The 27,166-nt window shown below is 39.5% G+C and overlaps 1 protein-coding gene across 2 annotated transcripts in view; it reads right to left on the bottom strand.

Moving 5' to 3' along the window:
- COL24A1 (collagen type XXIV alpha 1 chain) overlaps positions 1 to 24,468 on the bottom strand; it is a 399,913-nt gene extending 375,445 nt beyond the window's left edge. Inside the window, exons 1-3 of one of the 2 annotated variants that reach the window (XM_007480591.3) lie at positions 24,268 to 24,468; positions 23,671 to 23,807; positions 4,923 to 4,987 (exon numbers count right to left, since the gene is read on the bottom strand). In XM_007480591.3, the coding sequence (XP_007480653.1) occupies positions 4,923 to 4,987; positions 23,671 to 23,732 (127 nt within the window). In that variant the 5' untranslated portion in view covers positions 23,733 to 23,807; positions 24,268 to 24,468. Of the gene's footprint in view, positions 1 to 4,922; positions 4,988 to 23,670; positions 24,161 to 24,267 lie in introns of those variants that run through there. The other variant, XM_056815400.1, reaches the window with a different exon arrangement.
- Between the last annotated feature and the right edge of the window lie 2,698 nt (positions 24,469 to 27,166).

Here is a 27,166-nt window from a genome sequence, read left to right as displayed (position 1 = left end):
CTAGCAAAATAGTTTGAAAATAGTAGGCACATAATCATTGCTGAAATCAAGCATTCAGCCTCAGAAAAATCTCTAGATTCATCACATATCGCAGGGTCTCCACTAATAAAAGGAAATTTGACTCAGGCACTAAACACTTATTAAGCACCGCCTATATGCCAGGCACTGTGCTAAGAACTCTTCAGAAGGGCTATCTGTCTCTAATAGCACAAGAAGACCACTGATGGACCCTTAAATTAGAATCCTGCTGTCCAAGGAGCACAGGCAAGCTAAATGTGCAATTAGCCAAAAGCTGAAGTGCCTACTGTAAAAATTAAATCTCTAATAATAGAAATATTATATGTAGAGATTTAATTTTTATACTACCTAACATTCAGTGTGTATACACGTAACAAGAGGGGCAGTTTACTAATCACTGCACTGGTAATGAGTGTACTTTAGTTTCTGTGGTTCTGGCAGTTGATCAGACTACAAGTGGAGAGGTCTATCTCCCACTAGACTGATAACCTCAGTGAGCCGACTCTCAAGATGGGCAGCAGTAGATGGCCCCCATGGCTCAGCTCTTAGACTCTGACATCAAGGGGCGGGCGGGCTCTACTAACAGGACTATTCTATCAATAGGCTTACTACCTTGTCACTTCTAACAGAAATATTCAATCATGTCACAGGAAGCCTGGTAATCAAGAGCGACGAGAGAATGGGTACAAAGCCACCAAGGCCAGTACATGTTTAATGGTTCAATTTATGTGACATTAGCACCAAAAGCTGACAAGCATGGAAGTCACGTGTTATGGGATTTAGAACTAGAGAAACCACAATGGTCATAGAGTTCAATTCCCATCTCGTTTTACAGATAAGGAAACTAAGGACCCAGAAGGCTAAGTCAATTAGCCAAGATCATCTAAGCTAGTAAGTAGCAAAGCCAGGAACAGAATTCAGGTCCTTTTAACTCTAAATCCATTTTTTTTCCTTAGCCCAAGATGGGCATATGATTTTAAAATTCAGCCCCCTCACAGCTGAGTTCTTGTGTATCACCATAAAGTGTTTGAATAAAGAAGAATTAATGAATCTCTACAGCCAATAAAATATAATTAATTTAAAAATTAATAAAATTAAATGAAAATTTAAAACTAAATACAAATAGAATGAATATTGTATGTTTCCTAAGTGAAAAAATAAGATCTGATATTGAACTGTAGATCAATTTCCAAGTATTCCCCATATTGCTAAATAAGAAGAGATTACTTTTATTATTGGACAAATAGTGAAATAAGGACCGAGAGAAAATGTGTGACTCTTTAAGATAAGAGAATCATGGGGAGGATGGAGTTTGATTTATTTGGTTTGGCTCTGAGTCTGATTTATTTGGTTTGGCTCCAGGGGACAGAATGAGGAATGGTCCTTGAAAATTACAAAGAAGCACATAGGTTTGATTCCTAACAGTTAGAGCTGCTCAAACAGGGAATGAGCTGCCGCAAGATGTAGGAGATCCTCTCCTCGCTAGAGATCATTAAGCAAAAAACTTTAAAGATATACTGTAAAAGGGATGATACGATTTGTTGTTAAGACCAGGGCTCCCTCTCTTTCCCAGGCTGGAAATGGAATGATTTCTCATTGGCCTGGTTCTATTCTAATAAGTATGGGAGCTTTGATTACTCCATTTTCAACCTGAGCTGGACCACTCCTCCCTCCTCTCAGGTGCTCAATGTAATGCTAAACACAGAGCAGACACCTGGTATGTTTAGCCCACTGCAGCTTAGAACCCCCAAGCCCCAGAGGTCTCCCAGACTCAGTTTCTCTGGGAATTGAGGTAGCAAGTTTGTACTACTATGACTTTTTAAGACAGAATAGACTACAATTTTGTGATTTTTTTGCCCACATTGGAAAGAAAACTCTGGCTATCCTACACAATCATAGCAGAACAATATTGCCTCTCTTTATCAACCACACAGTTTTTCACTGTGCCTCAGCTGACTCAGGATCATAACATCATAGAGCTAGAGTTAGAAGAGAACTCAGGAGTCCTCTAGGAGAATATCTAGATTTCATTTGATTTGCTTTTACTTTTTAAAATTCTTACCTTCTGTCTTAGAATCAATACTGAGTATTGGCTCCAAGGTAGAAGAGCAGTAAGGACTAGGTGAAAGTGTCTGAGACTAGATTTGAATCCAGGACCTCCTATCTCCAGACCTAGCTGCCTCTATTTTAAAGATGAATCAACTAAAGTGAAATAGCATCAAATGGCTGGCCCAAAGTTGCCAGTTTATAAACAGCAGTGCTAGGATTTGAATCTCTCTCCCTTATATATAAGGATGTGTCTACAAGAAGCTATCTGATCTGATGGACTGAAGGGATTTTGCATTTCAATCAGATCACATTTTTTGGTGGTTTGTTTCCATCAATTGTCAGTAAGAAGAAGACTGAGGCCAAATACATCTTTAGGTTTGCGAGAGTTAGTAAAGTTGCCTAATGGAAGTAAAATCTGGGACTGCAAAACTATCACAGGATTATAGTTTTAGAGCTAGAAGAGAGCTTAAAGGTCATCTGAGCTCACTGCACACATTCCCACCCCAACTACCATTTTATATCATAAGAAAATAGAACTACAAAGACATTGCATGATTTGCTCAAAGTCACATAGCAAGTAAATGTCTAAGGCAAGATTTGAATCCAAGTCTTCCTAATTCTCAGGCCAGTCTTCTTCCCATTATTTTGTGCTTCTTCTAAATCTTTGTTTACAAGTGGGCTAAGAGCACAACTTCAAGAAATTGGCATAAGAGGTCAGAAAAGAGCTCACAAATGGCAAATAAGCACTGGTAACCCAGAAGGGTATGTCTCCAAAAAAGGTTCCTCTTTGGTTGGGAAATCTTATAGGAAATTATACCAAGGAAAATCAATAGGAACATGATGACCCCAGGGACGTAAAGGAAAATGGAAGACTTCAGTGCTCAGATCTGTTCAATGATCAATTATGAATCAGGAGACCAACAAAAGTGGTAGCAATAGGCAAAGAATGAAGCATCAAGTAGTTGACATGATCCTTGTGTTGTAGAAGTTATGTCTCCACCAAGGAGGAGAATCTCATACAAAACCCAGGCTTGAGCCCTGGGTAATAGCTGATTTATTTGGCTTAACTGTGCTACTCTGCTGCAGAGGAGACTTCTGGGAGAAGGGGTGGGGCATGAGGAAATGGCAGAGGTTTAAACAAAAGCCTCAAGAAAATATCCCTTTAAAAATTCATTTTCTCGTGTATTTTTTAAATGGATCTAACATCTCTGAGATAAGCAAATACTTCTCTATGTAGTAAATAAAATATAATTAAGTCTTATACATAATTTTTAATGCCAGAGACTATCAGCATCAAAAGAGCCCCCAACCACCTTGGCCATTGTTTGATTATAATTGTCTTTTGAAAATGAATAAGGTAGGGGGTAGCCAGGTGGCTCAGTGGATTTGAGAGCCAGGTTTAGAGATGAGAGATCTTGGGTTCAAATCTAGTCTCAGACACTTCCTAGCTAGGCAAGTTACTTACCCCACCAGTGCCTAGCCCTTACTGTTCTTCTCTCTTAGAATCCGAGCATTCTTAGAATACTAAGAATCAATATTGATTCTAAGACAGAAGGTAGGAGATTAAAAAAAAAGAAAATGAATTAGGCAATAAAGCCAAGTAAGATATAATCATAGAGATTCTGTTCTGGTCTGCTCTTCCAAAAAATCTTTCTTTTTTTTTTGGACAGCCAGACCATAAGGGGAAGATTAAGTGGTCTGGAATGGAAATCACTTATTTCATTATAATAATAATGAAAATAATAACTCATATTAATATAATCTTATGACTTGCAAAGGGCTTTACATGTATCTTCTCATTTGATCTTCACAATAACCTTGTAAGGTAGGAGCTATTATTTTACAGAAGTGGAAAATGAGTCTGAGAGAAGTCAATTGACTTACCCAGGGTCCCAAAGCTAATAACTGTCTAAGAAAGGATTTAAATAAATTCATTGCTCTATTCACTGTGCCCACTAGCTGTTTCACTGTAAGATGAGGTATTTGGGGGCATATTTGTCAGTCACACACAAAAGAAAATACATCTGGTAAAGTGTAATGAACTTTAGTCCCTTAATTTCCTTGTGCTCTAGTTTCCTCATCTATAAAATAAAAGGGTTGGACTTGCTGGCCACTAAGATCCCTTTCAGTTCTTTATCTCTGGTCTTATATTACTGTGATTTCTGAAAGATCAGCTAATAGGGTAGCAAAGGAGGCAGTCATGCCAACCCATGTTATTCTCATTTCTGCAAATCTACTAGAAGTTTCTGGGTAATCAAATCCTCCCCTCCCCCATCAGCCACCTCCTTCCCCCACCAAAGGACCACAACCAGCAGAGGGCAAGGACAAACATACAAACCAGAAATACAGAACTCTTTTCTGACTAGCATCTGCATCTGAAATAAGGAAAACTCCAAACCCACTAGTATGCAAATTTCATTTTGGTTCTTAATGATGCAAATCCAGACTGAGCATTTCTTATGTGCCTGTGTTGTCTCCAGAAGTGCAAAGGTAACTCTGTCCCAGGAGGCCACCCCCAAGAACGCCCACAGACTGTGAGGTCACAATCAGAGCTTTTTCACTATATGAGAATTCTCTTTTATAGGGCCTTTGCTTAAAAATGTAAGCAATTTCTCAGATGGAAGATCTGAGTAACTCAGAAAAGGTCACTCCCCCCCCCCCCTTCTCCCTCCAAATTTCATTATTTTACCCTCACATTCACACTGTACTCCCTGGAATGTTTTCATTGTTAGTTTCATAGTTAGTTTCTGCAGGGAGGCATTTAGGCCATGATGACCAAAACTCATGTGCTTCTGTCTCCTCTTTGGCAGCCAATGCTTTATAGAACCAAACAAGCAACAAGGAAACCTTCTCACCTTGGTCTTGGACTTGTCCAGTACTTGCTATGACACATAGTGCAAGAAAAAGGAGCGGGGCTTTCCTGAAAAAGAAAAAAAATGGGGGAAAGAATTATTATTTCTTGGTCAAATATTTAGTCTAAGAACTACAGTTAAAAAATCTAATGCAGAAGTAGAAAGGAAATGGGCCCTTCCATAATAACTATAATACTAGCTAGCATTTGTATAGTGCTTTAAAGTTTGCCAAATGCTCCTCTACATCTTATTTCATCTGAATCTCATAACAATTCTGTGAGGTAGGTGCTACTGTCATTATTTTACAGATGAAGAAACTGAGGCAGAGAGAAGTGTCAATGTGGAAATCTAGAAATCTCCAGTTTCTTTAGTTTGAGGGTCAACATTATACCCTCTAAATAAACTGGAGATTTCTAGATTTCCATGTTGATGGAAGTAATGACTTGCCTAGAGTCACATAGCTAACTAGTAAGTATCTGAAGCAGGATTTGAACTTAGGTCTTCCTGACTTTGGGTCCAGAACTTTTATCTACTTAAATGCCTAGGTAGGTGCTTTATTTATATATACATACATATGTATATATATATGAAGGGAGAGAGACAGACAGAGACAGAGAGAGACAATAGAGAGAGAGACGGATGTATGTGTATGTGTATATGTATTTTATTACATATATTTTGTTTTTTATTTTATTTATTCTATTTATTTTAATTTTAAAATTTAAAATTTTATTATTATATAATATATGATGTTATATATAAATATAGTACGACACATTGTATTTTTATTTATATTATCATAATATATGATTTATATTTTATTATTATATTTATTTTATTATATTAAATATTATATATTTATCATGCAAATTACTACAAAGCTCGAAGGGATAGCTAATTATCCAGGCAACAGAACCTGGATCCACAGAGTTACTGAGTGATTAAAACAATAGGCCAGATCCAATAAGATTAAATATATAGGTATAAATATATTAATATATAGAATTAAATAGTAACATATATAATATGTATATTGTTTTATATTTATATATTAAAATTCTATTTAGTGCACAAACATTATATGAATTATTTTTATAATATTAATTTAATATTTAATATTATACTGCATTTATATTTAATATCAATATGTTTAATAACAAAATGTCAAAATATTAAATATAATATATTAATACATTGTATTATGTAATATTATATAATAATCAATAATTATTATTTAAAATATAATATGTTAATATTAATATATTGAATATCTAGGTATAAATGTATTCATCCAAAATATCAACTGTGAAAGGACAGGATAGGGGAGACAATCAGACAGAAGTGCATTAATATAGAACTACGTGAAATAGCTAGTTACCTCCATGATAATCAGTCAGAACAGCACAAACAAATGGAAGACTTAAAAGATAAATTAGAAATGACAGAGAAAAATCTAAAAGAAAAGGAGATAGAGGAAATCAAGAAACTCAACCTGGTTAGGACTTACACAAAATCTAGCTTTCATACAAGTAAAAACAAGTAAACAAAGAAGTAAAACAAAAAGGTAAAACAAGTAAAAAGTTGATTTAACATAAAAACATTAAAATCACATAAGAATCATGACTAAATCAAGGAATCCCTCAATCACAATCATACAGCTAGAGCCTGAAAAGACCCCACAAGGGACTGAGTCCACAAATTGCCAACTTCTGTAATAGGATTGGTAATACAAAAACCATCATAATAATAGCTACCATTTATATGTGCCAGACATTGTACTAAGCACTTTTGAGTTATTATCTCATTATTGCAATCATTCCTGACCTCGAGGTGCTCACATTCTCTCTGGAGAAGCAACCTGTGCATCCATAATATTTTTTGGTTTGATTAGAACTAGTCATGGTTTCATCAATATTGGGAAGTCTCAAAGGAAACTTCATGTGTAGGATTGGTCCTTGAAATGCTATTTATAACCTTTTGGGTAGGTCAGCAAACTCTGGGCCAAATCTAGTCCACCTCGTGTTTTTGTATGGCTGGAGAGATGATAATAATATTTTCATATTACAATACAGATGGGCTATATGAAAACAGATGGAGGGATGGACTTGGCCCATGAGCCATAGTTTGGCAACCCCTGCCTTAAAAAGTTATCTGGTGCACAGAGAGATATTGAGTGTTTTGCGTAAGTTCACATAGTCATTTTGGGTCAGGATAGAACATGAACCAGGTATCCCCAAGTTTAAGACATTGTCTTTCTCCCCCATGCCAAGGTGCCCCTCAGATACATAATATAGCTAAGGTGATTGAGGTGAATGGAAGGTACCAAAGCTCCTGGAGGGAATCAGGAAGGATCTTAAGAAAAGATCACACCAACATGTGTTGCCAAACTCTGCTCTAAGTCAGCCTACAACTGGAATGTCTTTCATTTGGATACTGCACTTTTATAGAGACAAACTAACAAAGTAGAACATATCCCAAGGAAGGCAGACAGGATGGTATTTGAGGGACAATTGAAGGAACTGTGGATGTTTAGCCTGGAGATAAGATTATAGTTGTTTTTAAATAGTTGAAAGGTCATGGGGCAGAGGGATTAGATTTGTTCTCTGTTCTGTCAGAGGACACAAAACCAATGGGTAAAAAGCCTGAGAAAGGTGGAGTTTAGAAGAGTATAGGAAACTATTTTTGAACAATTAGAAGGGCACAAAAATAGAATAGAACATTACTTAGTGAATTCCCCATCATCAGAAGTGCTTAAGAAAATGATGGATGATTCCCTGTTAGTAATGTTACAGAAGGTATTCTTTCTTCTTTCCAAAGAGAAAAGAGTTGAGATAAGTGAATCCCAAGATCCCTTCCAACTCTAGAGATTCTGTTATTTTTATGAGTAGACTAATTAAGGCAAACCAAATGCTACTCCATTGAATAAACAACTTGACTTCAGAGATTGGGTAGTTTCTCTTTGTGCTATAGTGATTCCATTTTATAAAGTCACAAAATAATTGAATTGACCTCATTGGTTCCTTGCTCAAGATGCTTCCATGGTTCCACATGGACTTGGAAATAAAATGTAAATTCCTTTCTCTGGCACTTAAAATCTTCCACAATTTGGTTCCGACCTTTGCTTCCAGATCATTCTCATGTTACTTCTCCCAGTCAATAAAGTGCTCTATGGCCCCATCAAATTTATCTATTTGTCATTTCCCATACAAAACTCTCCATCACCTGCTGCCATTATGTATTCCCTCCCCTCTGCCTCTAAGAATTTATTGTTGTTTGGTTGCTTTTCAGGCATGTTCAATACTTTGGAACCCCATTTGGGGATTTTCCTAGCAAAGTTACTGAAGGGGTTTGCCATTTTCTTCTCCAGCTCATTTTACATATAAGGAAACTGAGGTAAAATGGTAGAGGGAAGTAACTGAGAATTTTAATGTAATAAACTAATAAATAAATAAATTAAAATTTTAAAAAAGAAAAGCCAGTGCTGTTTGCATAGGATGCTTTAGGGACTTTGTGGAAAGAGATATACATTCAATCTCCGACAAAGTTAGAGAATGTCTCTATGTCAGGAATCAATCTACAACACTGGGCATTACTACGGTCAGTATCCCTCCATCAATGAATAATTTTATAAAAATCTATTTGTTATTAACTATAAAACTAGCAATATGTTAAGTGTTAGGCATGCAAATGCCAAAGTGAGTAGTATGTGGTCTTAAGGAGGATGCATTTTAGTACCAGAAAAAAAGGCATAAAGAGGAATAGGAGTCAATGAAAGTTGTTTTGGTCTGCTAATCAGAGAAATGGTGATGGAATGGGATGGTGATTGAAACAGTATGATATGCTGATTTGGTTAATGCTTATTTCAAAAAGTGGAGGGATGGACAAAGAGCGAACAAGTAGTAATAAAAGAGTGGAAAATACTCCAGATGAGGATGAGAATGGGTTATGGACTAGTATCTTCCTGAGATGGATTGGAACATGGAGCATTTTTATTCTTATTTAGAGATATGTAACATGCCCTACCCAAAATTGGATTACTTTGCAAATGTCACCAACCACTTTACTAAAGCAATGGACCAATTTATAGTATTTATTGAGCCCCTGGTATGTTGGAAAGAAGGATTTTTGGCACATTTCCTACTCAGTAGCATGTTTTCACCTTGATTCTCTGGAGCAAGTATTCTCAAAGCACAATCTGTGGAATTCTGGGGGACTCCAGACTCCTTAAGCTGGTACCAGAGGTCAAAACTTATTTTCATAATAATACTAAGATGTTATTTGCCCATTAAAAGACTGCTCTCTTTTCCAACTACATATCTGTTTGAGGTCAGATTTTCTTCATATACTTCAACCAAAAGGACATATTGTAACATATTAAATGCAGAAGCAGATAGGAAAATCCAGCTGTCTTATATTAAGCCAAACATTAAAGAGATTTCCAAAACTATGTAAAATCATTCCATTCTTCTCTCTAAATGTTTTGTTTATTAAAATATAGTTTTTCATAAAATGTTATTTATAGTTACATGAAATGGATTTATTATTGTTAATTTTAATGAAGTAATTTAAAATGCTGTTAAGATTTGGCAGTCTTAATTTCTATGATAAATATTAATAGATATAACCTATTGATAGATAGTAAACAACTTTTGGGGGGCCTCAATAATTTTTCAAAAGTTGTAATGGGGTTCACTACGATCAGGTAGGATTCATACCAGGAATGCAAGGATGGTTCACTATTAGGAAAACCATCCACATAATTGACCATATAAACAAGCAAACCGACAAAAATCACATGATTATCTCAATAGATGCAGAAAAAGCCTTTGACAAAATACAAAACCCATTCCTATTGAAAACACTAGAAAGTATAGGAATAGAAGAGCCTTTCCTAAAAATAATAAACAGCATATACCTAAAACTATCAGCAAACATCATCTGCAATGGGGATAAACTAGAAGCCTTCCCAGTAAGATCAGGAGTCAAACAAGGATGCCCATTATCACCTTTATTATTTAATATTGTACTAGAAACACTAGCAGTAGCAATTAGAGAAGAAAAAGAAATTGAAGGCATTAAAATTGGCAATGAGGAGACCAAGCTGTCACTCTTTGTGGATGATATGATGATTTACTTAAAGAATCCTAGAGATTCAACCAAAAAGCTAATTGAAATAATCAACAACTTTAGCAAAGTTGCAGGATACAAAATAAACCCACATAAGTCATCAGCATTTCTATATATCTCCCAGTTCAGCAGCAAGAATTAGAAAGAGAAATTCCATTTAAAGTCACCTGAAACAATATAAAATACTTAGGAATCTATCTCCCGAGACAAACACAGGAACTATATGAAAACAACTACAAAACAATCTCCACACAATTAAAACTAGATCTAAACAATTGGAAAAATATTGATTGCTCATGGGTGGGACGAGCCAACATAGTAAAAATGACCATCCTACCCATACTTATCTATTTAGTGCCATACCCATGGAACTTCCAAAAAATTTCTTCACTGATTTAGAAAAAAACATAACAAAGTTCATTTGGAAGAATAAAGGATCAAGGATATCCAGGGAAATAATGAAAAAAAAAATACAAAGGAAGGTGGCCTTGCAGTCCCATATCTCAAACTATATTACAAAGCAGTGGTCATCAAAACAATTTGGTACTGGCTAAGAGACAGAAAGGAGGATCAGTGGAATAGGCTTGGGGTAAATGACCTCAGTAAGACAGTCTTTGACAAACCCAAAGACCCCAGCTTTTGGGACAAAAATCCACTATTTCATAAAAACTGCTGGGAAAATTGGAAGACAGTGTGGGAGAGATTAGGTTTGGATCAACACCTTACACCCTACACCAAGATAAACTCAGAATGGGCGAATGACTTGAATATAAAGAAGGAAACTATAAGTAAATTAGGTGAACACAGAATAGTATACATGTCAGACCTTTGGGAAGGGAAAGATTTTAAAACCAAGCAAGACTTAGAAAGAGTCACAAAATGCAAAATAAATAATTTTGACTACATCAAATTAAAAAGATTTTGTACAAACAAAACCAATGTCACTAAAATTAGAAGGAAAGCAACAAATTGGGAAACAATCTTCATAACAAAAACCTCTGACAAAGGTCTAATTACTCAAATCTATAAAGAGCTAAACCAGTTGTACAAAAAATCAAGCCATTCTCCAATTGAAAAATGGGCAAGGGACATGAATAGGCAATTTTCAGTTAAAGAAATCAAGACTATTAATAAGCACATGAAAAAGTGTTCTAGATCTCTTATAATCAGAGAGATGCAAATCAAAACAACTTTGAGGTATCACCTCACACCTAGCAGATTGGCTAACATGACAGCAAAGGAAAGTAATGAATGCTGGAGGGGATGTGGCAAAGATGGGACATTAATTCATTGCTGGTGGAGTTGTGAATTGATCCAACCATTCTGGAGGGCAATTTGGAACTATGCCCAAAGGGTGATAAAAGACTGTCTGCCCTTTGATCCAGCCATAGCACTGCTGGGTCTGTACCCCAAAGAGATAAAAAGGAAAAAGACTTGTACAAGAATATTCATAGCTGAGCTCTTTGTGGTGGCCAAAAATTGGAAAATGACGGGATGCCCTTTGATTGGGGAGTGGCTGAACAAACTGTGGTATATGTTGGTGATGGAATACTATTGTGCTCAAAGGAATAATAAAGTGGAGGAATTCCATGGAGACTGGAACGACCTCCAGGAAGTGATGCAGAGTGAGAGGAGCAGAACCAGGAGAACATTGTACACAGAGACTGACACATTGTGGTACAAGAGAAGGTAATGGACTTCTCCAGCAATGGCTTTACAATGTCCCTGAACAACCTGCAGCAATCTCCGAGAGAAAAAAAAACCAACTATCCTCAAGCAGAGGACAAACTGAGGGAGTAAAAACACCGAGGAAAAGCAACTGCCTGACTACAGAAGATGAGGGGACATGATCGAGGAAAGATGCTAAATGAGCACCCTAATGCAAATACCAACAACAAGGAAATGGGTTCAGAGCAAGGACACATGTGATAACCAAACAAATTGCTCGTAGGCTAGAGAAGGGGTGGGGGGTGGGGAGGAAAAGAAAATGATCTGTTTCCAATGAACAATGTATGAAAATGACCAAATAAAATAATGTTTTAAAAACTAAAAAAAAAAAAGAGTTGTAATGGGGTACTGAGACCAAAAGCTTGAGAACTGCTCCTCTAGCACAAGGGACAAATACAAAGGATCTGTAATTACATGGGCTGAGAGCATCAATTCAATTCAACAAACATTTATTAAATACCTATATGTGTTAAGTGGGCAGCTCAGTGATTCAGTTGATAGAACCTGAAGCCTGGAGTCAGAGAGATTCATCTTCCTGAGTTCAAATCTGGCCTCAGACACTTAGTTGTGGGACTTTGGGCAAGTCACTTATCCCTATTTGCCTCAGTTTCTCATCTATAAAATAAGCAGGAAGAGGAAATGGCAACCCACTCCAGTACCTTTGCCAAGAAAGTCCCAAATGTGGACACAGAGAGTTGGACCTGACTGAAAAATGGTTAAACTGATCACTGTGTGTAAGAGTTATCTCCTGGTGATACAAAGACAAAAACTGAGTGGCTTCAAGGAACTTTCAATCTGGTTAAGGGATGGAGTGAAAATAAAGCATTCATCTGAATAAAAAAAATAAATTCAAAGCAATATCCAAAAGGGAAGTAGCTGAAAACTTGAGGACATCAGAGAAAAGCTAGAAAGGTCTTCTGAACAGGTCACAAAGCAGCAATGGAGTCACCTGAAGCACCAAAGATAATATGACATATCCAGGGTTTCGTATCGATGAATGGGGCAGGGGCAGGATCTTCACAGCATGTCAAAATCATCATTGTCTACCTACCCTATGTCATTCTCCTTCTTTTTCATGATGCTAGCCTTTTTAGCAACTTCCGATTCAGTGGAACAAAACCAGACAAATCAAAGGATGAGCACAATTCTTATTTATTTTGAAGATGATTCATTCATTGGTTAAGCAATTTAGATACAGTTACCCAAATAAAAATTTTGGACCAGGACCCTTCCTTATCATAATTTTGATAGTGGGCTTAATAATGGGGAATCCGTTTCAAAGCCTCAAAACCTAAGTCATCCAGACATCCCACAGTTGAAAAGTTCTCATGAAAGCAATAGCAAAATTATAACATGGGGTCTTTAAAAGAATTTAATATAAAATATCTGAAAGAAAATGACATCTAAGACAATCCATTTAGAAGATTCTTTATCTACAGATGTACCATATTTAAGTTTCAATCATTGTCTTTATATGCAATATGGAATGTTCTATAATATATATTTATCTAATATAGCTTAATATGATATGTGGGGCAGTTAGGAGGATAGTGGATTGAGTGTCAGGCCTGGAGTCAGAAAGAACTTGAGTTCAAATCCAGCCTCAGACACTTAGTAGTTCTGTGACTTTGGGCAAGCCACTTAACCCTGTTTGTCTGAGTTTTCTCATCTCTAGAATGAGCTGGAGAAGGAAATAACAAAACACTTTGTATCTTTTGCCAAGAAAACTCCAAATGGGTTTGCGACTAAAACAACTGAACAACAACAGTCCTTATATAATAGTATATTCAAATAATTAATCAAAATATTTGAATTTTTTTTCTTTTCCTACCATCCCAAGTTAAGTTGCATGTAAACTCAACATTTGAGGTGTGCAATCAGAATTTGCTCCCCAGGAGTCTCTTACCCACCATTCCATTTGCATGTTCATGCTGAGAGTGAACCCTTTGTGAATACATGTAGGGTGGATATATTTTTGTGTAGCTCCTCCCCCTCACACTCTGTTCCCAGGAAGGTGAGTTTTGGAGGTTGGGTGAGAGTCAGTAAGGAAAATTTTACAGACATGTTTTTACTCAGGCTTTTTTTACTTTTGTTCTGTTATTTCTTCTACTTAAGTTATTACTAGTTAATCTTATAAAATATAATACTTAGTTATTGATATTAATTTAAATCTTATTTTATTAATATTAAATTTTTAAATCTATTTATTTTTACTTTATTTAAATTATGTACTTTATTAATTTAATTTATTTTTATTTGAATTATTTAATTTAATTAAAGCTAATTAATTAAATTAAATTATTTAAATAATTTAGATTAAATCTACAGGGGCTAAGATATGAAGATTCGAGAGCAAGCTCTTTGGAATGATCTTTGACTAATCTAAAGTGAATCCTATGGGACACATGCTAGACTGGTGAATTCCAATCTGGGCTTGAGTCTTCAGCGACAGGAGGCTGTCTTTCTTCCTGCTCTGTATTTCCATGCTTTAAAATAGAACAGTCTAGAGGGGCCAGACTGGCAAGAAGCCCAGCATTGCCATCATCAGGGGATAACTCATCTGAATCCTGCTGCCTTAGCAGAATATGGGGAGGGGAACAAGCAGCACCTGCCCCAGGTATCTCTGGCCCAGACTGGAACCTTAATCACTCGCATGAGTTGACAGATGGAAAAAGGCAACCCAATAAGCACTCATCTGCTTACCAGGAGAGCTAGCTCAAAGGGAAAGAAAAGGGCTCAGCACCTCCCCCTGCCAATGACCTCAGGAAAGAAATGAGCTTGCCCTAGACATGCTGACAAGTTCATTCATAGTTCCAGGCAAGAAAATCTGAGCTTGTCAAATAGCTGTTTCTCTGGACTTATCCACATGATCCCGAGAGATTATGACAAATCAGTGAGGCTATACCTTACATAATTGTACTTATGTAGCAAACTCCATGACTAATGGAGAGGTAGAGAGAGATGGCTGACATGCACAGTCTTCCCTTCTTTTCCTTTGGTTCACATCAAGGACTCAGATTCAACCAAGAGTAAAAATAAAATAAAATAAAATAAACCAAGGGGGCAAAGACAGTCATTGTACTGCCCTCTCTCTTCAGGGAATCTTTGACTGTTCCATCTGCACCTGGAGTGTTACAGAAAGAGCATTGAACTAGGACTCACTAGACCACCTTTGGGTCCCAATAATGGCAGTGGTTCCTTGGGTGACCTGGGGCCAGTCACACACTCTCTGGCTCATCACATGAGAGGAATGCTAAGGATACTTGCACTATCTGCCTTAGAGCTGTTATAAGGAAAGTATTTGCCAAGCTTCAAAAACCAGAAAATATGGGAGATCTAATGATTATTTCACCCTTGGCAAAGTTCCAATGTGAAGACTTCTGATTTGGCCACTAGATGAGAAATAACAGTGCCAGAGAACATATTATGGTCTGGAATGTTTGACTTTGCTCACCTCTGCCAGAACCCAAAGAGAAGAATAAGTCCTTTGGTGAGAACACTTGGGTTTTTTACAGCCAGCATCTAGGATTATAAACTCTGGGGCTGCTCTGTCACCTTCAGAATAAAATATAAAATCCTCCATTTGGTATTTAAACTGTTCTGATCCCTTTCTGTCTTTCCAATTTCCATATATTTTACTTCCCTCCACATGCAAGATTCAGCAACAATGACCTCCTTGCTGTTCCTAGACTAAGATACATCTCCTGACTCTGGACATGTTCACTGGCTCTCCCCCAGGCCTAGAATGCTCTCCCTCCTCATCTCCATCTCCTACCTTCCCTGGTTTCCATCAGGTTCTGGCTAAAATCCCATTTTCTACTAGAAGCATTTCCTCATTCCCCTTAATCCTTGAGTCTTCCACTGTGGATTATCTCCAATTTATTCTGTAGACATTTTATTTGTATGTATTTGTTTTCATGTGCCCCCATAGACCAGCCTTTGAGTGTTCAGTTTGAATGCCCAGAGGGCAAATTTAAACTGTCTGTGAGCCCTCCTCCCCCTCAAATTAACTGAGATTGGAGGAAGGAAGTGCTTACTTTGGGCAGCTGGACAGAGGAGCATGTGTCTGTTTGTGTGTGTATGTATATCCCATGTTCCAAAGCCCATTGGCATGGGACTCTCTCCTCATTGGTAGAAATGAATACCCTTCCCTGTGTGTGGGGTGGGGCATACAGAATGAGAGGCAAGGGCTGCTGTTCTCATAAGTCTTTCTTTTGACTCTCCAAATAAGAGTTCCCTTCAAGAGCTCTTTCAGAACTCTTCAGGGTGAGCCCCACAGAAGGCTCCTCAAGCTTCAAGTCTTCTTCAGGCCATGCCTCTGAGGACACTCCCTCTGCTCCTAGCACTCTTGGCTTCCAGCTTTAAGAGAGAAGATAGACAAAGCCAATCCCACTTGAAGTTGCTGAAGGATGTGCCAGAAGCTATCAGTCTCCATCTCATCCCCACCCCAAGTTTGCTCCACCAGGGACTTTGGAGGGTTTCCCCTTGGTTCTAATCCAGGATTCTCTCTCTCTTGATTGAGTGGAATTTCTTCCTTCTGTATTGCCTGGTATATATCCTCCTATGTAGACCTTCTCTGATTTCTGTTTTGCTACAATTTGAATAGAATTTCTTTGCAATTTTCTATGCATATTCACTGTGGAATTGGCGTTAAGTAGGGAAGGAGTCAAACATTAAATATAGAATTTGGGGTTCTCCTTCTACCAAATTGACAAAGTGATCGAAGTTCAGTTCAAACTTGATCACATCTCTTCAACAAACACCAAACACCATTTAAGGGAGCACACTTTCTACTCTTGTACCCCACTTCTTCTGAAGAGAGCAGAGTGGTAATCTCAAATGAAATGAATGAAAATCTCCTGTGGAGAAGAGTGGGGGGAAGAGGCTAGAAATATCTATTCTACCTCCCTTTCAGGATAAACTACCACACATACACACACATACACACATGAGAGGCAACGGATAGTTAGCCTTAGAAATAGGAAGACCTTGGTTCAAGTCTCACCTGTGGTACCTACTGGATACTTGGACAAATCACAACCCTTCAATGTCCAAGGGAATTTGTTAAACCTCTAAGTTACAGAGAAGTTGATCTGCTTCAGAAAGGGCTTCCATCACTCAGGAGTTCCTTTGCTAATTAAATCCCAATCTCTATATTCACCCACCACCTTGTATTTCATTCATATGTATATGCATCCCTTGCAGTTTTAAATCATATTATCCTAATGATCTCCAAAAATCCATTTAAGCCCTAAAATTTTGCAAATATAAGAAGACTGTTAATTCCTTGCAGTCAGAGAACAATGACAAAATTATAGGCAGATGTGATCACCATAGAGACAGAAAACATGATTTGACTCAATAATAGAATCTGCAGAAATTTTAGAGTTTTACTGTACATTATTTCCATTGAATTGTATGAGCCTCAAATTAATCACAATATATTTTGCTCGTGTATTTAGTTTCTTCTCACAGCATGTCTAGCTGAAAAACTTGGTAGAAAATTTTTTCCATTAAATTCTCAATGAGCAAATAAACAACTTATTTCATTATCACATTTCTGGTCTATGAAATCCCAAAGTGGGCCAAATCAGGTATAAACATTAACATAGAACCTAAAAGAAATCACACCAATTCCAAAAGAAGTTGATTAGAGGGAAAGGGAAAATGTAGTAAAAATGACAACTCTGGTCCATGACACTGATTTTGACAGACTTGTCACAATGCAACTCAGGGACAAGACAGATCTTGAGTCATTTCAGCCACTGGGGTGGGCTTTTACAGAGGAAAAGGCTACTATATCATTAATGTCCTTTCCCTCACACATTCAAAACTTTGAGATCTTCCTCAGAACCAAGTTCAGAAATCCTAAAAACTTCCCCCTTATTGTACCAAGAAATAAGATCAAATGACAGAGTCATTCAACATACAACCTGGAGGTTTGGGTCTTGGAATAATACATCCAAGTTCAATATCATTCACATTGAATGCATTAGATGATAAATGAGAGGGTTTGGGGGGAACTGGGGATCCAAGTTCATATTTAAGACCCCAGAGAGCCTCTGGCTTCTGATGGGTAGAAGCATCGGCCTTCATTCCAAGGGCAGCTACCAGGATGGCACCCAGTTTCTCAGTCTCCCTTCCAACAACTGGACTCAAGGAATCCCCTTGAGTCCAGTTGGAATTATCTACCTGATAATGACTCCCATGCAACACTGTACTTCCTTTTTTCCAGGTTTTTGATGCTGACTCTTCTCATTGCTTTTATTTATCATTCTGAGAGAAACTATAAAATTTAGATAATATTTTCTGTGCATTTATGGAGGGGAGTGACTTTCTTTTAAACCAATTAACCTGGGTCTTGATATTTTTTGTTGATATTTAGTTGTTTTTCAGTTGTGTCTGAAACTATGACCCCTTCTGGGGTTTTCTTTGCAAAGACACTGAAGAGATTTGGCATTTCCTTCTCTAGCTCATTTTACAGATGAGAAAACTGAGGTAAATAGGGTTAAGTGACTTGCTCAGGGTCACATAACTAGTGTCTGAGTCTGGATTTGAACACAGGACCACCCATCACCAGGTCTAGTGCTGAGCTACTTTAAGCTGCCCCCCCCAACTCTTTTTTAAAAAAAACTTCAACCTCTGCCTTTTACAGATAAAGTAACTCAGGAAGTTTAAGTGATTTAGGGTCATGGATTAAAAGTTAGAAGAGCCCTCAGGGGCCAAGAGGCCATCAAGGCCAATCCTCTCTTTTTATAGATAAGGAAAACTAAGGCTTAGAAAAGGCTGCATGTTCTTGCTATTGCCTGTGATAAATATGTGTATGTATGCTTTTTTTAAATCCATAACTGCAATTCCCCTTGAATAGAGTTATCCTCTGATAACAGAAGCCAGACCCAAGAAAATAAGGTAACCCTCCCCTTTCCTTTAGTTAGGGCCTAGACATAATTTATTTTGGAGCCTATGCTTCCAGGTATCTTAAATCATAGTCTGAATAAAACCTGCACTTATTCAGCCTCCCCCATGCCAGAGCAGAATCCTACATTTAAATAAATAACTACATTTCCTCCTGCACATAAACTGTTTTACTGTAAACACATATTTAGACTACAAAGACCACAAAGTTACTTTAGAAAATAGAAATGGGTGTCAGCTAGGAAATAGAGCCTTTCTTCAAAACATTCCATCTTTTGTCACTGATACCCTTCAATTACCAGGAGACTGTGCCTGGTAGATACTCCTCTATGATATTCCATTGGAATAGTAAGTCTAAGACTTAAGAGGAGGTGGTGAGGTACAATGGAAAGCACCCAGTTCCAGAGGCAGAGGTTGTTGTTCTTCAAGCATTTCAGTTATGTCCAACTCTTTCATGACCCCATTTGGGGTTTTATTGGCAGAGACACTAGAGTGGTTTGCCATTTCCTCCTTTGGCAAATTTTAGAGATGAGGAAACTGAGGCAAGCAGGGTTAAGTGACTTGTCCATGCTCACATAGCTAGTAAATATCTGAGACTGGATTTGAACTCCTGGATCCTGGTGCTTTGTCCACTGGCCCATCCAAGCTCCTAGAATCATAGGATCTGGTTTCAAATGTCACGTCTGGTTCATATTACCCATGTGACCTTGGGTAAATTAATAAAACTAATAGTAATAGTTTACATTTTATATAGTACTTACTATGGCCCAAGCACTGTATTAACTTCTTTTTTGCAGCTCCAGGTTGCTCCTCTAAAACAAGAGGTTAGACTAGAAAGCCTCCAAGAGCTCTTCTAGTTCTAGACCTATACTTCTCTAAAATCTTCTAGTTCTACTGTTTCTTCTTTGCTAATTTTACAGGCTTACCCAGTAGGGGAGATGGCTGAAAAAGAGTGACAGGAAATATAATATGGCTTTAAAAGGGGCAGATTTGAAATGAGTCACCCTCTAAGTGTTTTCTGGGTGCCTGGGTTCAGGTCTGTGATGAAATGAAGCTTTCTTTCCCCTCCCAAGGGCATCCTTGCAAAAGTACCATGGAAAATGAAAACTTCAGAGCTTTCAGGAAGGAGCCTGGGGCTTAATTGAGTGGTTTACCCTAAGCATTAGTTGCTTCTCCCATGTTTCTCCATGATACTTCCAGCTTCCAGCCCTTTAGGTATGGCTTTCAACCCATCTTCCATTTCTTCAAGGAAGATGGCACTTCTTCCAATATTTAGTTCCCCAGATCAAAGGTAATTAATTGGGGATAGAGCATAGGTGATATTACAGAACAATTGCCTCACCTTTCTCCAGGAAATGCCACTTACTGCTTATTCTTTCTTGTTCTTTGTAAACATGAAAAAGAGTTTGAGAATGTGTGTGTGTTATCTTCTTTTCTCTGTTGAAACAGAATAAGTCTTTACCTAAATTTTGCAAATAAATAATTCTATTTCCCTTAACCTGGGTCTTCCTCCCCATTGAATTTCCCAATAAAGTTTTTCCCTATTTTATAAGCAATTGCAATTTTTGCTCTGATGTTCCCCTTTCAAATCATTTTGTTTCTCTTCCTCCCAGTCCCTCCCCCCAATCATCTGGACCCAATTTACAAACCCCAAACTGCCCAGGAATTTATGCAGGGCCTTTTCTCTGAGAGTCTGGAAGGAGAGTGAATACCAGACAAGACAGAGACCAGGAGCAGAAGGAATGGCTTTAATCCGTGAAGTTGGTCAAACTAGAAAAGAGAAACACTAGGCAGCTAGTAGCTCCAGGGTGTCCCCAGGAGCAAATGGATGGTGGAGCAAAAGAGAAGAGGGGGGAAAGGTGAGAGAGAAGAAGTAGGGGAAGTAGAAGAGAAGGAGAAGGAAGAAGAAAAGAAAGAAGAGGAAAAAGAAAAGGAGTCAGGGCTGCTTAAATAATGTTAATGTAATTCAAAGACATTGTGGAAATGAAAAGGTCAAAGAAACTTCCACTTATGATTAGAGAAACTCCTATGTATGGGTCCAGGCTCATTGGGGGGTAAACATGAATGAGAGGGTCCTTGTCCATCTCCAGCTGCAAATTCTGTAAGATGCCTGCCTACCAATGAAGTAGTAAAGGACCTGGTCAGACTTACACTCTACCTGAGAAGGGACAGGCATATAGAAGCTCACCAGAGTGCTGAGAAAATCCAGTATCTGTTTCATATGTTGATCTGCTCCCATTTCCACCCCATTAAGCCACTGAACTTGAGTCTTACTCCAAGCCAGGGTATTTATTTGTAACCTGTTAAATGGGGGGATAATGCTTACTTGCAGAATTGTAGTCAAATAAGTTGTGTATGTAAAGTGTTTTGCAAACCTTAAATCTCCAAAAGGAAACTATCATTAAAAGATACAGATCTAGGCCTAGAAGAGACCTCAGAGGTCATTTAGTTCATCCCCCTTATTGTTCTTATATGTGGAAACTGAGGTCCAAAGAGCTTAACCAAACTCACCTAGGATCCCACAAGTAGTAAGCATCAGAGATGAGTTGTGAACCTGGGGCCTCTGATCCCACAACTGGACAACATATTTAAGAACCCAGAAGGACCTTAGTGGTCATTTAGTGGGACCTTTCATTTTAAACAGGAGAAACTGAGGCCCAGAAAAGGGTAGGAGAAGGTGTCATAATAGCTATCATTTATTGTCTACTAGATAGCAGGCACTATGGGAGAAAGGAAAGGAAAGAATATTTATTATGCACTAGGCTCTGTGTCAAGAACTTAACAAACATATTTGATTTGATCCTTACAACAACCCTGGGAGTTGTGTGCTACCATTATCCTCATTGAACAGCAAGGCCTCTGTGTTAGGTGACTTGCCCAGGGTCACACAGCTAGTAAGTGTCTGAGGAATAATTTGAACTCAGGTCTTCCTACCTCTGGACCCAGCTCTCTATTCACTTTACTGCCTAGCTGCCTCATGCCACTGTAGGTACTGGGGTTATAGGAACAAAAGTGGCAACTTCCTGCCATTAAGTTCTCTACAGAGAAATACTTGAAAAGATTGTCTTTGATATCAACTGTGCCCAGTTCCCTTCCAGCTGGAAGTTATCAGATCTGAGTGAATACTACATAGGAAGCCCCTTTCTTAAAGAGCAGCTAGGTGATGCTGTACCTGGGATCAGGGAGACCATTTCAAATACAACCTCAAACACTGGGCAACCTGTTTGCCTCAGTTTCCTCATCTGCAAAGTGAGCTGCAGTAGGAAATGGAAAACCACTCCATTATCTTTGCCAAGAAAATCCCAAATAGAATCATGAAGAATCAGATGGGACTGTAAAACAACAAATCTTAAACAACTGTTTCTCTAGGAAATGAACTTCTGAAAATAGTCGCCCTTCCTACCGCTTTAACCCCTCGTGTCCACCTCCGTCTCTCTTTCTTCACTCTGATGTAGGAACTTTCTCTCAAAGTTTTTAAAAATAAGAGCAAATGTTGGGAATAGGTGAAAGGCGCAAACAGAAGGTTTGCACCTCCATCCTCCCAGGTCAGGTCTCTGCTATTTTATTTAACACCACAGATACGGTACATGGTTTACACATCCATGCTTCCCCCTTGAAGAAGGGACATTTCTCGATTTATACACAAGCTTCGCCCCTCCCTCCCCCAATCTGACAGCCTCACGAACCCTAGGGAGTTCGCTAGCATCGACAAGTCTGCCCTCATCCCTTCCGGTTAACCTTCGGCAGGGACTACGTCTTTGTTACAAATGGCATGGCCGAGAAAAACTGGTTTGCAACATTCCCAATCCAACAGAAACCCTGTTCCGAGGAGAACTGAGAAGAACGCTGCCTAGCCACTCTCCCGTTTCAGTCCAAGAGGGTCTGTGGGCGAGGGTGAGGCAGCAAACTCAGAAAACGACAAAACAAACCCGGGGAGACACCGTAATTCAACTGCATCAGGCCCCTTCAATTTCGCCCGGGTATTGAGCTCCGCCCTCCTTCCTCCCTTCCCCCTAATCCGCCCCCCTTCTCCAGTAGCTCTAAGTCCCAAATGACAGCATGAGCGCAGAGTATGTAGCGAGTTGGTGCTTTTGCCTCTAGCGACCTAAGGTGAGTACCTTTTGCCCAAGTCCCTAAAAGTAGATTCCAGATTACATCTCAAAAGCCAATACAACACGGTTCAGACCTCCTTGGGATATCGCTGCCTCACTCCTCGAGCCGCTTTCTACAAGGACTTGGAAACTAGGGCCAGAAACTGCACGGGAATCCACAGTCACAGAGAGAAGCACAAAGCAGCAAGGAGAGGGGCAGGGAGGGAATGGGGAGATAAGAGAAAGGGAAGATGGGACTGAAAGACAAGAAGGAGGAGAGACGGGGGGGGGGAAGGAAAGGAGAGAGTAGAACAAGAAGAGAAAGAGGAGAGAAGAGAGAAAGAAAAAAGAGGAAAGAAGAGAAAGGGGAGGAATAAAAAAGAGAAAGGAAAGATATAAAGAAGAAAATAAGACAGGAGAGGAGAAAGATAGAGGGGGGGGAAAGGATGAGGGAGAATAGACTGAGAAGCAAGAGAAGCAAGAAAGAAGAGAGGAGTAAGGGAAGAGAGAGAACATAAGAAGAGAGGATCGAGAAAGGAGATGTTTGGGGGTGACTGGGGTGGAGGAAATGTAGGCAAGCCCACGGGAGCCTGGTGCATCTCCCTGCATGGACCAGAGCCAATTCCCTTTTCCTCCCGCTCAAATGATGGGTTTAACATAAACTGTCTGAGATATCCTCTGGCGAAGAACTCTCTTTCAAACATGGTATTTTACAAATTGAAAAGACAAGGGGAATGCCACGGCTGCCCTCCGGCTCCCAAGCCAAAAAGTGACAGGGAGCCAGAACGCAGACCGCCTCCAGGCGCACAGGAAGAACCCAGCTTGGAGACTGTCTGCTTGCCCCCCTGCCCTCCTGCCCCACGCCTCCCGGGGCGAGGGCTGCTACTTACGTGATCGTGATCGCCGTGGGGAAGACCTTTCCAAGCCTTGTCCTGTGGGCTCCTAAATGCATTTGTATGCATCTGTCCAAGCAGCGAAGTGCTAACCGAAAACAGAAGCCAACTCCACACTGCTGGAGATGCAGGTACTGTCCATGAAAAGGGGGAAAGAATCACAAGAAAAACTAAGGATGCTTCAAAACAGAACAAAAACCAAAACTTTCTACGAGCTATCCAAGGGAAAAACAAAACACCCGATCGGAGTTAAACAGAGTCGGGAACTCTCACAGCTGGTTGACAGCCCCAGGGAATGACTCTCCTCAGGGCCAGTAGCCAGGGGAACCGAGAGCAAGCTCACTGTCCAGGGCAGAAGGAACGCAGCCGGCACGGCAGCATCTATAGTGAGCGCCGCACGACACCAAGCAAGCCCTGGAGTTCACTTGTGGTTCAAAGGCGACTCTGTGACTCCAGGGGAGTTCTCTGCACTGGGCTTAGGAGGAGGGAAGAGGGGAGGGGAGGGAAGGAGATTAGGGGTGGGGGAAGTCCTTGAATCTGGGGAAGGAACCAGTGCCCGAACTGAGAGACACACACAGACATGCACACACATACACTACAACAGCAATCAAGTCCGTGGAAGGGGGCTGGTGGCAACTGCGCGGAGGAGGTTTTCAGAGCCGAGTGCCGCCCCAGCCGGCTGCTTCTCTTTGGGGAGGAGAGGAGCCAACTCGGAGGAGCAAATCCGGCCGGTGTTAAATTTCACCGCTTGCGGACTGGCAATGACATCACCAAACATAGAGCACACCTCCCCCCCACCCCCCACGCCCCTCTTTCCTTCCACTCATCAACTTTCTCCACCCCCACCGCTCTTCTACCCCAGAGCTGAGGAGCAAAGTGCAGCCCCTGAGCCAGCACAGGCGCCGCTTTGGGGGCTACCTTGCCTGTGCCTGCCCAGGCCGGCTGGAGCCGTGCTACTACTCTCTGCAGAACCTATGCTGTGCTACCCTGGCTAGTCTGCACTGTCAGTGGATGGTGATGCTGCTGCTGCTATCTTCTCTCTTCTGTTCATCTGAGGAGCAGGCTGTTAGAGCTGTTAAACTCCCGCTCATTTAACAAATGAAGAAACTGAGACTGAGAGAACTGATTTGCATAGGTTTAACCCATTCTAAGAGCGGCTAGGTGGCGCAAGGGATTGAGTGTGGGTGCTGGAGTCTTCCTGAGCTCAAATGTGAACTCAGATGCTTACTAGCTGTGGGATCCTGGGCAAGCCACTTAACTCGGTTTCCCCATCTGTGATGGCAAAGAAATGGCAAACCACGTCACTATCTCTCCAAGAAAATTCCCAAAAGGGGTCATGAAGAGCTTAATGACATGTGCGAGGCATTGGACCAAGAGATGGGTATTCAATGGCAAAAGGAAAAGTAATTCTTGCCTTCAAAGCCCATTCGGGAGAATACTACTAGATTAAGGGAATTCAACTCAGTGTATTAAGTACTTTCTGTGTGGAAGACACAGAGTATAGAGGATAAGGAGCTTTCCTAGGAGCCAGGAAGATCTGGGTTCAAGTATCACACCTGACACGTAATCATTGTATGATTCTAGCCAAGTAATTTAATCATATGACTCTTAAGTTTCAGAGAAAGTTGGATATGCATTGGTAGGGTTTCCTTTTCAGGGAGCAACCTATGCCAGTGAAATCACAGGTCTAATTTCTATACCTATATAGAAGGTACTTTGCTATAGACTCTGGGGAAAAGAAAAACCTCCCCTCCTCCCCAAAAGAAGACTCTAGTTTGAATAAAATCATCAAAAGTTTCTAGTAAGTAGCTCTTAGATTTTAGAGGGCCCTGCTGAAGTGAGGGAAAAGGGGTGTCTCTGTTCAATGTCCCTTTAAAATCAAACACTACTTTCCTGATGTCTCTTCATCCATCCCCACTGCATATTTTCTTTCATTATTTCTTTCTGTGAACCCCTATAGCACCTCATTTCAAATCAATTCTTTTCAACATTTCACCAATTTCTCCATTTTTCTTACAAATATACTCCTGATCATAATAGATCACATAACTGAAGATTTCTCTTTACTGGGAAGATGGAAGGGATTGTGCTCTATCTCTTTGTCCTTTCTCCATTCTCCTTTTATTTTTCTTTTATTCTAAAACATCTTTCATTGAGTTTATGTTTTCCATTCCTTTCCCTTTCAGCAATCTTATAATGGCAAGAAGATTGAATTTTGAGTGAAAGTCAAATTGGTGCAAGATTTTGAATCCAATAACCTGGTTTCAAATCCTTGTTTTGATGATTACATGTATGCTTTGACAAGTAATTTCATCTCTCAGCATCTCCATTTCCTCATCTGCAGGAGAAGAATGGTACTAGATAGAAGCACCCATGTAGAAGATAACAGGGACTTGCTTTTTGGAGAAGGTACCTTGCACTCCCCCACCATGTATTTGGGAGCAGACTTTTTCCATTGGCTACACAGCCAGAGCCAGCTGAATCGTTTAAATTGCTACACTGGGACAGTCACTCTCAATTTCTGGCAGTATCCAGGAAATGAAAGCCTTATGAACCAGATGCTTTAGGCACCTTGCAAAGAGTTAGATTTGGTGAAGGGTTACCCTTTCCCCTCCCCTTTTAGGCCCCATGGCCACTAGGCTGCTTTGGGGATTTTGGTTTGTCTCTATGTTCTTTTTAGTTCTGGAGCTCCAGCTTTGGAGACTTCAGAGTCAGGATTCATGGCCAGATATTGCTGTGGGTCTAACAGGGAAGCCCTCAGAAACCAGGGTTCTGAGCCTCAAACCCAGAATGGATTTTGGACTTAGAATTTGGTGAGACAACAATATGTAGAAAATGAGTACTGAACTATGAGCCTAATCCCTCTCCTCAGAGCCTGAGGTGATACAAAGTGGGTCTATGGCCCCTAGGGATCAGGAGGAAATATTTTTTCTTGCTATATCTTGAAAGTAAACATTCCTTTGTAAAAGCTAACCTGTCTGTTGAGTGGTTAAATGGAACTGGGATGCAGAGGCCCTCTGAAATTTTAGCTTAGTAGCAGTGAAAGCTTAAGTCAGTGGCAGAGACCAAACAGCCAAATTCTTGAAGTATACTTGAGAACACTGAGAGAAAGATGAAACATAGCATACTTGGACTACATATGGTGAAGACGAAAGGAGTCACTGTTACATGCAATAGCTATGTATTGTGGCAGGTGCAAGATGAAATAACTGAAGAAACAAAGGTTTGATTTTTGAGTATGTTGATTTATTAAGCAATATATGCCAATTACCCAACAAATCAAGACCAGATCCCTTCCTCAGCTTCAGAATGGATCCCAAGAGGAGACAGACTTTTATACATTAAAAACAATTAATCAAATAAGACAAATTAATGAAAAGGAAACAATACAACATTAGATAATTTGATTAGATGAAATATTAGGGACTTTTCAATTTAAGAGGGAAGAGTTAGCAGGTGCAATTCCCTGGATTCATTAAAAGAGTTGTCCTAT

Source organism: Monodelphis domestica, chromosome 2, assembly GCF_027887165.1.
Source record: "Monodelphis domestica isolate mMonDom1 chromosome 2, mMonDom1.pri, whole genome shotgun sequence".
Lineage (NCBI taxonomy): Eukaryota > Metazoa > Chordata > Mammalia > Didelphimorphia > Didelphidae > Monodelphis > Monodelphis domestica.
Note: the sequence above shows the minus strand (reverse complement) of the source record. Positions and strands in the feature narration are given on the sequence as shown.